The 12,701-nt window shown below is 48.6% G+C and overlaps 1 protein-coding gene across 1 annotated transcript; it reads right to left on the bottom strand.

Moving 5' to 3' along the window:
- Positions 1–6,016: 6,016 nt before the first annotated feature.
- Positions 6,017–7,905, bottom strand: ALT_2838 (peptide MFS transporter; the record flags this gene model as incomplete). Its single annotated transcript, XM_033559161.2, has 3 exons — positions 6,017–7,386; positions 7,448–7,779; positions 7,871–7,905. 3 exons carry the CDS (start codon positions 7,903–7,905, stop codon positions 6,017–6,019), a joined length of 1,737 nt encoding a protein of 578 aa, XP_033415052.1.
- Positions 7,906–12,701: the final 4,796 nt, after the last annotated feature.

Raw genomic sequence — 12,701 nt, 5'->3', positions numbered from 1 at the left:
AACAAGAAGCTGGAACATCTCTTCCTGCCCCAGACGGCGCTTGATGTATCGTCTTCTCTCTCTGGTAACAAACTTCCACGATGTACGGCCTCAATCACTACAATATTGGCCGTTATCCGCGTTATCTTGCACGTGTACTCCTCTGACTTACTTGAGCAAGAAGTTCGAGTGGCGTCTGTCCTTTCACCTCTTTTACATTGGCGTCGGCATTGTGTTCGAGTAGTAGGTTGACAAGGTCCCGATTATCCATTTCAACAGCGTTATGAAACAACACTCTTTTGTTGTTCACCGACGCGTTGACTTTCAAAACTCGGCGCGCTAGGAGCTTCCTCATGTCGCCACGATGCTCATGGCCTTCCAAACCAGGAGCTGCACATATTCGATAAAGTAGTGTATCAGAACCAATGGCCACTGAACATGACTGTGCCTGACCGCATTTCTCAGCCTTGCTTGCTCTATTTAGGCGCTTAACTGAAACCATTCGTCGAGCAAAAGGACATGGCTTCACCTTCGTGGTCAGCAGTGCCGGTGACTCGAGGAACTCCCCTTTCAAGAAGCAAGTAGATTCAGCCACAGTATCCAGGGCTGCTTACTGTTAGCCAAGCCATCATAGCCTCCTTTCAATCACGCAGCAGGTATGATAAAGCCTGCGGGGTATCTGGCTCATGGAGAGACTGACAATGACTCTTTCTCAGTCACGATCACTCATCATGGTGTCCGATAACCTGCTGTCCTCGTTGTCGGCATACGCCACTATTGTGGCCGTTCCGATTGGGCAGCGACCATCGCCGTGCTGGGAAAGCGCTTTTACTACCGTTGGAGCAATTGGAGTGCATCTTCCTACGCTTCCTACGTAGTCATAATCCCGAAAGTCTGCCCTCATCCAAGGAGTTCCTTCACGTTGATCTCCGAGTCATCCTGGCGTTCCTCTTTATGGCCGTCCTCAAAGAGGGGCCGCGGCAACAGAATATCGGACCGCACCACGATCCAAAATAAGCGGTGCCGTTCTCAAGGTGCAAATCATCAAGCCAGATATTGCGATCTTGCATCTTGAAAAAAACCACCCAGAGAACGTTCACGAAGGAGTACGTCCAACGCCTTTTGGGAGGATGCCACCCCAAGGGCCCTTGGCGGGAGAAGTTCAGAACGGATCACAAAAGGCAGGTATGTCAAAGATGGTATCATTGATACTCATGCGGAAATATTCCTCATATCCGTCCTGAATAGCTGTGAGTAGCGGCGATTTTAGAAACAACACAGTCTCCAGCCCAACAGTAACGGGTTTAAAGTGTCCAATAAATATTAACGTCCTAAGTCATCTCAACCTTGGTAACTTTACCGAGTGGTGCGGAGGCGGCCCACCAAGGACCATCCAAAACAACTCTATTAGTATTCTTGGGCTCTGTTAAGAGGTAATGAAGGGGAACATGAATAAGTAGCTACCTCGGGTGAGCACTGAGATCCTCAAAAACAGTACAAAGCGCTTGTTGTAACGTTGAAAAAGCCATTATATTGGTCATTTTTCTTTGTTTAGGTTAGGCTCTACCCGTCAAAGTGGAGCTATCAAAGTGTTAGCGGTATATCTCGTAAAGTTCGTAAGATATACCCTATTTTGTGATCAATGAACGTTAATGTATGTACTGCTCTTCAAATGATGCTAGAAGCTCTTTAGGTGCTAGGATTCAAATGTTAGACGTTCCCGCTGCCATTATGAGCTTGAATGAAAATCACTTGGTTTTATTTCGCTTTTTGCCCAGGAGCCCAAGATTGTCTTTGTACATCAAAACCTGCTACCGACAATGTCACTGTCTCCAAGTTTGTTCAGGAGTAAGTTGCTATTTTATCTGCTACAAAAGGCTATAAACTTACCTCAGCTCCTGGGTTAACATTCCTTTTCAAGGACAGAGTGTGACCATACGGAGAGTCTTCACGCTACATTCGTCGACTAGGACGCTCGAGAGCATAAACAGCAGACGACTGCACTCCTCCCTTACAGTTAACGCGAACCATAGACGGCAAATCTCCTTGGCGAGTCAAGAGATGCCAAATAGTTCGGTGCAATATGCATTGTTCGAGCCCCTTTTCATGAATTGTCACTGGCCTAATTGACTGAGATCTGAATTCTACCAGAACAACGCTTGACCAACTCGCGAACTGGGCCCGACAGGGCTCTATCTACCCTATGACCTTCGGACTTGCCTGCTGCGCCGTGGAGATGATGCATATAGCTGGTCCACGGTACGATGGAGATCGCCTTGGTCTTCTGTTTCGGGCCTCCCCTAGACAATCAGATCTCATGATTGTCGCTGGCACACTTACTAACAAAATGGCATCTGCACTTCGTCAAGTATATGACCAGATGCCTGAACCGCGATATGTGATTAGCATGGGTAGCTGTGCGAATGGGGGCGGATACTATCACTATAGCTACTCTGTGGTTCGGGGCTGTGATAGGATTATTCCAGTGGATATATATGTTCCTGGTTGTGAGTTCTCTTAGGATGTGTCTTTTTTCATGATAGATTGCTTACTTAACGTTGTTATAGGCCCCCCGACAGCTGAAGCGTTGCTGTATGGAATCTTCTTAATACAGAAGAAGATGAAGAACAGAAAAGTCACACGCATGTGGTATCGGCGCTAGATTACATTTGTTGTACAAGTGCGAACAGGAATGGACTTGCCCGGGAATGTCAAGAAACTACTATGGTGGAAGTTAATTTGTGTTGAGATACTACACTATCTACACGCATTGATTATTGCATGACTTAAAGTCTTTTCTGGAAATTGTGCAACTTCTACATCTTGCGCAATGCCCAGAGCAATTACACAGTAACCCTTTCATTGGGCAAGCCATGTCCCAAAGGTGGCTGTTGTGAAACCCGTACTTCTGCTTGACATTTCATCCTGTTCTGAGAAACATGGTCTCAAATAGTTTTACTTTTACCTGTTCTTTAATTTAAATAATCCATTCAGCCCTAGAAAAATAACCCAATCTACACTAACCTATTTTGGAGACAAATGTAGGTATTCAGAGTACATAGAACCGAAGGGCTGATTCTTCTACTCTTATACTCTATACTAGCAAATATAGCAAAGATGCGAAATCGGAAATGAAGCGGTGAAATATTACAGATCGGCGATGATTCGCGGGTTAGGCCGTGATAGCATCCTAGCGATCTGATTGGCCAAATCAAAATTCGAGAGCTGGAAATCCTATACCGGTTGACGGGAATATAAAACGAGAGATACGACAGAACTGTCGACGACAAGGTCGACATTTGTTAGTCATCAGGTGGTGCGGAAGCTAAGATGACAGTTTTGGACCACCTCATACTCACACCACGAATGTTAAGTGGCTCAGATCGGTTCAGCTCCTGTAGAACCTTTGAGGTTATTGCTTAATAGAACTATGTCTTCGATAACTGGACAAATAAGGAAACGAAAGTCTTACCACGGCTGTTTCGAATGCAAACGTCGAAGTGTCAAGGTATCATCGTCCACTCTCATGTCAAAGATTATCACATCTGGCTCAACCAGTGCGATGAGAGGCGACCGCAATGTTCTAATTGCGAAAATCGACGGACAACCTGTCGTTATGCTACTTCCGGTCCGTGGCTCTGGGCCAAGACTGACGACTGCCTTGACTTGGCAACAGCAAGGCTGGAGGCGATAACTTCGTACGAAGAAGCTGGGCCAAGCCAATATGTAAACCAAGCAGTGACTCAGCATGCTAGTCAAGGGACATTGATTGCCACGACCCAATTCAATATGCAACATCTCAGACTGCTATTGAATTGGACGACCTCAACCTGCCACTCCATCTCCCGAAATCAGACAGATACTGAGGTGTGGCAAATGGTTATACCTCAACGGGCCTTGTCTTGTCCGTATCTACTACACGGCATTTTTGCCGTCTCAGCGCTTCATCTGGCTCTTTCCAGTGATTGCCCCGGGAAAGAACAACAAGTCTTGATCGAAGATGCAGAGCACCATCAGAGCGAAGCAACCAGGATGTTCACGGAAATTGGTGACCGATTGGGACCATCAGAGAACGTGGAAAGCTTCGCTCTATCGAGTCTTTTAATTGGTTCTGCCTTTGCTTTTCCTCTCGCCGTGGCCACGCGGTGTCGAACTAGGGCCAGCCCTCTAGATGAGCTTATCGGAGTGTTCATGCTCATACGAAAAATGATCAACTTTTCAACTCCCCTCATAGATGGCGTCCAAAAGAGCGAGCTTGGCGGCCTCTTCATGGTCGAAGAAGTACAAACAAGTCTATCTAAGTCGTCTCAGTTGGCAATTACGGCTCTCCATGAAATGCTGAACGCAGTGTGCCCACCAAGACTTGAGAATCATCAAGTTTTCACTGACGCTATTGATTGCCTGGAGCAGCTACTAAGCAAGCTAGACAGTGCGGTAGAAATGGTTTCATGGAGCTTCATTTGGGTTTGCGAAGTCCCGGCGGCATTCATCGATCTTCTCAGGGGGCACAACCCTTTTGCACTGATCATCCTGGCTCATTATTGCGTTGTTCTACGTCAACTAAGAAAACGCTGGTGGATCTCATCATGGGGTGAGCGCGTGCTTAATGTTATTGTAAGAACCTTGAGCCCTGCTTGGAAACCTTCTATAGCCTGGGCTCTTCACGCAGTTAAGGCGCATTATTAGGGACGGCAGTAATGGTTTCCTTTCTAATGTGGTGGAGTTTTTAGGGTATACCTATATGGAAGGTGAATATAATTGCACATCTTCTGGTAATAGTATGCGGAGTTACTTAATTTCGGCCACTCAGTGTTCACCTATGAAAGGATAGAAGTTAAGTATGATACAGCTGCCTAATAATGCAGGAATACTATATCCACATAGTATCAAGGCTGTGCTTGTATCCTGGATACAAATAAAGTAAAATATGAAAAGTCATGGGAAGTCCATGCAATGTGATACAGAAGCCTTGTTAGGTGATGGATGTCTTCTATTAAGGGCGTAGCAGGACACAATATCAGAAAGGGCAAAACTAACCATAGAAGGGAATTCACAGGTCACTCACCCTCAGCATAAAGGCATCTGTCCTTCCAATAAAGTAGCAGTTTACAACCTACTCAAACTTCAAAGCAATTATCCCCCGGCAAAATATGCAACCTTATTGCACCTACAAACTACTTCCTCATGACTATTTCAATTCCATCAAAACCCATCAAATCAACAGCAAGCGGCAGGCCAGCCACCATTTTTCCCTGCAGAGTGCACTGCAGTGCAGCCATCGGCCCACGGGCCCCCCGACCAAAAACCCCCTAACCAGAACAGGCCTTGACCTCCGAAACCCCCTATCCACCGAGTTCCACCGACCCAGTCCCTGCGCCAAGCTAAGCTTAATCAGTCAAGGCGTAAGTCGCCTTTATTCCATAGCCATTCCGTAGCCAATCCACAAAAGCACTAATTTCAGAGACAGTGGGGGATGGTCTAGCTTCAATTGGGCTGAATAATCATTAATAATTCCTAGGTACGGAGTAATCAGAGTACTAAGGTAGACTTAAGAGAGACAGGGGGTCCACCTTGCCATGCTCTGGTTTCATTTCACTTTCTTTAGGGGTTAAGGGAGGTACGAGTGCGAAGTAAGGTACTTATCAGTGGACCCAGAGTCTGATTTGTTATTGTTTTCTGTCATATTTATTTCGCTGACTGATTGTAATAACGGTCTCTTGTGGGCCCACTCCCCGGTGTGACTGTCGTGGTCGCGTGCTTGCTTGCCATGTGGGATTGGAGAGCAGTAACTGTAGTACAATAGGATGCAAGAATGCGGAGAGCTACTTATCACAAAATATGAGGAAGAAGTCATCAGAACGTGTCTCATTTATTTACATCTATCTCGTCGCTCAGATCTGCTCAGCAGGTGCTGTTACGCGTGCCCGCGCGAGTCACAAAATAGACCTCGTCCTGCGGTTATCCGAACATTAAGAGAAACATTACTATACAGTAGAGAAATAAAAAGGCGGAATTAAAGACATAGACCTAAACCGGTCTAGTTCTTCTCCTCGTGCACGCGGGGAGGAGGAGTATCCGGGTCGTCGGCGTCGAGCTTGTTCATGTCGTCCTCCTGGGCGTTGAGGTGGTGGAACACGAACCAGAAGATGATACCGACCAAGAACGAAGCGCAGGCCAGACCGACGAACATCCACAGGATGGCGGGATCGAAGGCGGCGGGGGTCAAGGCCTCGGCCAGGGCGGAACCGAAGGCGTTGGTGAGCAGATACATGGACTGCACGAACGACTTCATCGAGGGAGGAGCCTTGGTGTAGGCGTACTCCAGACCGGACACGGAAGCGAAAATCTCCGAGATACCGATGAACATGTAGGCAGGAGTCTGGATGGCAATGTGGACCCGGTTGCCTTGGGCGGTGCCGTCGATTTTAGAGGCATCACAGAGAGGCTGATCGTAACAAGGACCGGCAGAGTAGATGAGGTGCTGCACAATAGCGGCGTACATCATGGCAAGAGAGGCGACGATGAAACCCAGAGAGATACGAGTGATGGGACGGAAGCGGATATGCAAACGGCGCAGCAGAGGGTAGACCAGGGTCTCCAGGATGGGGATGAAGATAATGATCGAGATGGGATCAAAGTTCTGCATCAGATCGTTGGGAATACCGTGGCCCTGCATCTGTGCGGCCTGGGTGACGAAGTTGCCGGAGAACTGGCCATAGACAACCCAGTAGATGGGGAAGAAGCAGAAGACACGGCAAGCGACCAGAGCACGCTTGAGCTCATCAATGAAGTGGTCGTCCCAGGGCAGGTTGGGCCTGTTGCCACCATTGGCAGCCTGCCAGGTGGGCTTGGGAGCATCCATGTTGCGGTTGGCGATCATAATTCCGATAGCCTTAAAGGCGTCGGTAATGATAGAGCCCTGAGGGGGGCGAACAACGTAGTACTTGCGTCCAACAATGAGCACCAGAGTACCGCAGGCGAACATGCACAGACAGAGCAGGTAGCCGGACCAGAAGCCAATGTCCCGCTCCATGTAAGGAGTAGCCAGCAGAGACAGAGAGCCAAGGTTGATGCAACCGTAGAAGATCATGTAGATACGCTGGATGGTCAGAGCAGGATCAATGATGACCCGCTCACCCTTCTTGGTAGTCGAGACAGCCATCTTCTTGCGCTTGTACTGATCGGCAATCAGGGGCGCAACGTTACTCTTGATACCACCTGTTCCCAAACCGATGACCAGAATGGCGACAACGAAACCACCAAGACCAGCACCGTGCTCGAGAGCAGTAGGGATCGATGTGCAGACCAGGATCAGGAGACCGACCAGATACACGCCACAGAAGAGCACAATGGTCTTGTATTTTCCGAGGTATTGATCAGCAATGATGGCACCAAGAATAGGAGTAACTAGACCCGATTATGTCAGTATATTCGTCATTGTTTGAAGTTCGGGTATGACATGTCTCACCGTAGCACCAGAACTGGAAGAAAGTAGTCAGACCGGTGGCACCCTGGTGACCCAGACCGAGAGCACCGCGTCCCTTGCTACCGTCCAGAGGGTTGTTCACATAGTTCTGGAACAAACCCGACATGCCGTAGTATGTGAAACGCTCGCACAACTCGACAATAGCCACAAGCCAGGCGGAGACGGGCAAGTTTTCGGCGATATGACGGAGGTTCTTGGCCTCCTCCGCAGTAGGCTCCTCACCATCGGGGGTTTCTAAGGGAGCCTTTTCCACGGCATACGGGTCCTTCTCGTTCAGAGCAACCTCGGAGACGACATTGTCCTGCAGGTGAGGTCTATTGAAGACAAGCGGAGTCAGAAGATTGACACACGTGACGGCGGGAAAGGTATGGTGAAAATGTGTAGGAGTGTGCCAGCAAGACTTACTGAGTAGCCTCAACCGCGTGATCTCTGGTAGACATTTTGCAAAGAGGAACCAAGCAAGGACTGCCCGAGCCGTGTGGGAGGGAAGGAAGTTGAAAGGCTTGTTGTGTCCTCACGAGTATCAAGCGAAAGAGGAAGCAGAGGAGGGGAGGAGACCGACCTTATACTCGCGCTGGAGGGAGGGAAATGAGGGCCAATGCGGGACCGGTCTTATCTCTGATTCATTCAATCAGGCGAGCCGCGAACCTTCAATTGCGCGATCGGCGGAGAATTCAAAGTCTCCCCGTCGCCTGTGTGTCTGAGAACCTGTGGACGCTGGACACCGGAAACTGGAACAGTGTGGCAGGCGAAATCTGAGAAAGGAAACGCCGAAATGGTCTTGGCGGGCCGGCCAATGTAACCTCATAATCCAGCGAAGATATGACAAGCAGTGTCAAGCATCAGCCGAGCAAAGGCCAATTCGCCGTTTGATTGGCTGCGGGAGAGTAGGCGTCGCTCTTGATCTTTTCTCGAAGCCTGGTGGCACAACTTGATTCAGCCAATCAGCTTGCTAATCCGGTCGGAGCTTACCGGTGGAACCACACGAAATCTTTGTTCGCCCTCGTGGCTATTGCCCACTGTGCAAGTTGCTCGCAACCGTACATCCGTTATCAGTCAAGAAATATCCGCAATCAAAGAGTTTTCACTCAAGAGCCAAAATAAAAAGGGAAAAAGTTTTTTCTTCATTGTAAATTCAATTCATGGTTCTGCATTTTTTTTCCCTGCTCTCCTCTTCCCTTCTAGTAGACCCTTTGAATTAAGGTACATCACCAGCTTGGAGTTCAGTAGCCCGGATATTACTGTTCCGCAGAAACTGGCCTCGGTTGTTTCTGTGCCGTGGCTTATCCGACTAAAAGTGCGTGCGTCGAAATTGCGAAATTGCGAAATAGCGGATGATTGGACTGATATTGCCACCGGGGGAGATTCCGCATCCGGTAATTAGGTAACATAAATGTCGCTGACCAGGGCTAGCAGCAGGGTTTCCTTCCACCCTGGATGATAAGCACGGCAACTCCCATTCGTAGCATCCAATGAGGGATTGCAATCGTCCAATCGAAGCTTCTCAAGGTCTCATGCTCACTTTGGACTCGTCGAGGTCCGGGGTTGACGGTTTCCACGTCCAGTGTCTCCCGTCGAATCTCGCATTCCCCCGCCCCTGTACGATGGATGATGGATCATCGTGACACCACTTGATCGTGTGCGCGTGTGTAACGTCGGGGCACCCCCGCATGCTAATCATTTCCCAAGACACATATCTCCCTGTCAGCATCCATTGATAACCGAGTGAGGCGGCCGACTCGGCTCGAGATACTCGGGGCTATCTGTTGGGATTCGTTATGCACCGGTTGTAACTGGTCAGGTCTCAGAGTCTGGACTTCTCATTGCTGCTTTCCAGCTGGGGGAGGATCCTGTAGCTTGTGAAAGTAGGTAGTCCATGCTTCAATGCTCCATAATCAACTCCATAATCCGTTGGTCTTCCGCTCGCAATGTTACCCCAGGTTGCGGAGAGAGATCTGTCATCTCGTATCATGCCCCATTCAATGGCCTTTAACAGCCAATGGTCATAGTCGCCACTTTGGCGATTTATGCACTCAGTATTTCGACCTTGGACAGACAAACCGGTTCCTGATGGGATGAGGCCATGCAATCCTGTCGCTTTCTGTCTATCTCGTTCGGCGACTTAGTATCCAGGGGTTTTGGTTTGAGGCGTCAAGAGGTGGAGCTGGAGTTCCATCGGGCTTCCGATCGGTTCAGCCCGCGTAGTCAAGAAAGACAATGAAAAGGGGGTCTGATCTTTGCTAAGCGTTGCCAGTACCTAGACTCCTAATTATTATTATCATAATGTCAGTGGGTGGTGGTTGGTTGAACGTCTTTGTTCAAAGTCCAACTTGCTCTGGTCAACCACCAAGCAGGGAGATAGTCAATTGAGCAAATGGTCTCAGAATGTTTTCCCATCTTTTGCGAGGAAACAAACAGAAAATAAACAATTTGTCACTAAAATCATTAAGAGCCCAGAACGAGCCCCAATGTCCTGGCCAGAGGCAGCGACCTGGCGGGTTAAGTATTCAAGCCTTATCTGCCAGCCCGCTCTCGCTCCGACTTCGCCCTCAGGTCAGAGGACCCGTTCCGTCATCGCTCCGAGTCTCATCCAACTTTAGCTACATAGTAGCTATCACTTCCACCCAATGCAAGAGCTCCTCGTGATATCTCACCCGAATATGCTGCCCGGTGTGTTTCCGCTTTGGTGACTCCAGCGAGCCAAGCCTGGCGGCGGCCATCTTCCCCCGAAGGGCGTGATAGCTGCCTATCAGCGTAAAGGGAGGCGGCGCAAGCCAACTTTATGTTTGAGGCAGCAACCAGCTGATGGTCTCGTGTGCTGAGATTAGACCAATTGGCTCTCTGGGGGACCATACCTTGCCAGCGTAGAGTCAACTGCGTAATGAGGACCTGGTAGCATGTACACACCGACACCGGCACGATGGTCGATGGCGTGCTTGGGGTTGTCAAACCCCCAAGAATCCCAAGACTCTGGGCTTTCTTGACTTCTTGGCTATGAGTCTAATTCAACGGCAGAATACAACTGCACATGCCGATCTCTAGGCGATAACATGGTGTTGATTGGACCGGAGTGTAAGTATGATGGGGTGTTGTTTACTCGACCTTGAGCAACGGACACACCCTGTGGCATTTTGCGACGTCCACTCTGATGCAAATCGCAAAGTGATCTGCACGTCAGCTATAGCCCTTCGCACTATAGAGTTTGAAAGTCTCGGAGCAGAGTCGTTGACGATATTCGGCGTTGACTGGCCTGTTGACTTCCACAAGACGGTCAACCATTTGACTGCAGACCTGGCAGCATAACACCACAATTTACCCATGAGCTCAGATACGGTACACTGAAGGCATGGTATGCGACTCAATCGCATCTACTGACTCTCTACGGAGCACGGATACGAAGCACAGTTGTCTACTATGCTAAATATTCAGTTTCACGGATCCACCCTCCGGACCTCCACCGAGGTCAAGACCATCGAATGTTGATCGGTGAATCACTGAGTCATTACCAGCAGTTCGTATTCACGTCGCCTGTGGGTACGCCAACATCTAGAGTTCAAGGTTCTGGGTGCTCTATAGTACAGAACATGCTGCCCTGCAACCAGCTTTGGCTCACGTGTTACTCAATTGTCATCAGCGATATGCCTGCTTCAACACCAATCTCACCTACAGTTCATAGGGTTGTGGGTGCTTCTGCAGGGTACTCGTCGATATCGCCAGTGTTTGGAGTAGTTGGAGTAAACCCCCGTGAGTCATTATTATATACCGGCCACTGTCCGACATCGGGGTAGTGGAAATCACATCAGTTGAAGTGCAACTTTGCCCACTTGTAGTTGAATGGGAAAGAACCTGAGCAGGACATGCTCTGATCTTAGATTCCTTGGCAAGATCCATATGTGCACGTCAACCTCTCAATCATCGTAATGCCCAATCGATCCCGCACACTCGGCAGAGTATACGTTCCATCAACTCTCTTGGGTGAGCTTGGCTTCCTTGCATATTGGGAGACTGATTATCATGATCACATCTGATCCTGTATGTAACAACACGGGTCAGAGAGAGGACAGAAAATTCGGTACAGGACCAGTCGTAAGGCGGTTAGAACAAGGTAGCCAAGGAGTACTAACATTCCTCCAACATATGACACTCACAATTACCTACATAAATCACCTTATATCTCCCTGCGCACCAATGAATCCCCTCTATACGTGGCATAAGCGCAATCAAACAGGTAGGAAATTATGAGTTTCGAATCCTGATGGTGTCTTATATGCGGTCTCCGCCGTGGAGATATATATCGTCTCTAGCACACAAGCACGGTCACATTGTATCCGAACCGAGAAAAGTACACATATGGCCATCCGTATACGTCAATCTTATCAAGAAACTCAGAGACAATGTAGAAGTTAATTACACTTGCTACCCAGGAACTGTCCCAAACAATCTAATGATCAGCAAACTAATGTGAATCTTGAACAACACGCACCCCCACACCAACCAAGCTAACAAGCCCCCCGATAGTGAAGAAGTAGACATCTAAGCGGCCTTGGATTGAGGATCTACCCTGAGAAGAGAGAAAAAAGAAAACGGCCACTGTGGATCACCTAAGGCACTCCGGGAGTGTATATATCTGGGTTGAAGGACCGCGGAAAAGGGCAAAAAAGAAGCGCATTGGGACATGTTATTTGGTCTCATGATCAGATCAAGGGCAACAGCGATGGGGGGAGAGGAATGATAACAACTGTACAACAGGCCAGGGCGACCAGTTGTGGGGTAAGGTTAGGTTGACGGCGATGGAGGGAAACGTACTGAGATGGAGGAGGAAGAAGATAAAGAGGGCTGGCAGACGAGCTCTTTCGTGAAGAAGCAGTTTCTGGAAGCCAGTCAGAATTCATACTTAGAACATCAGGCTTCCTGCTGTCTATTGCTACTCCTAGAACCTCCCGTCTTAAGAGTATTACGGGTGTTGGGAGGCTCACTGCAAGAATTTTTAGAAGGCAGAAGTATGATAATAGAATCATTACTAACATATTCGGTAACGACTATCTATAAGAGCTGTTCGAAATCAGCACCACACTTTGAGGACAAGATGCGAAATAAAGACGCTTTTTTTTAATCTTTTCTTCTTCCGTGGACCCAGAGAGATAATGGTATAAACTCGTCAGAAATGCGTTTTGAGGATAAGATACGATACACATCGCCAGTTGCCACAAGAAAGCCATCGAAGGAAAATGCTGAA

Source organism: Aspergillus lentulus, assembly GCF_001445615.1.
Source record: "Aspergillus lentulus DNA, contig: Alt05, strain: IFM 54703, whole genome shotgun sequence".
NCBI classification, from domain to species: Eukaryota; Fungi; Ascomycota; class Eurotiomycetes; order Eurotiales; family Aspergillaceae; genus Aspergillus; species Aspergillus lentulus.
The sequence above is the reverse complement of the archived record's forward strand: the minus strand, read 5'-3'. Positions and strand labels throughout refer to the sequence as shown.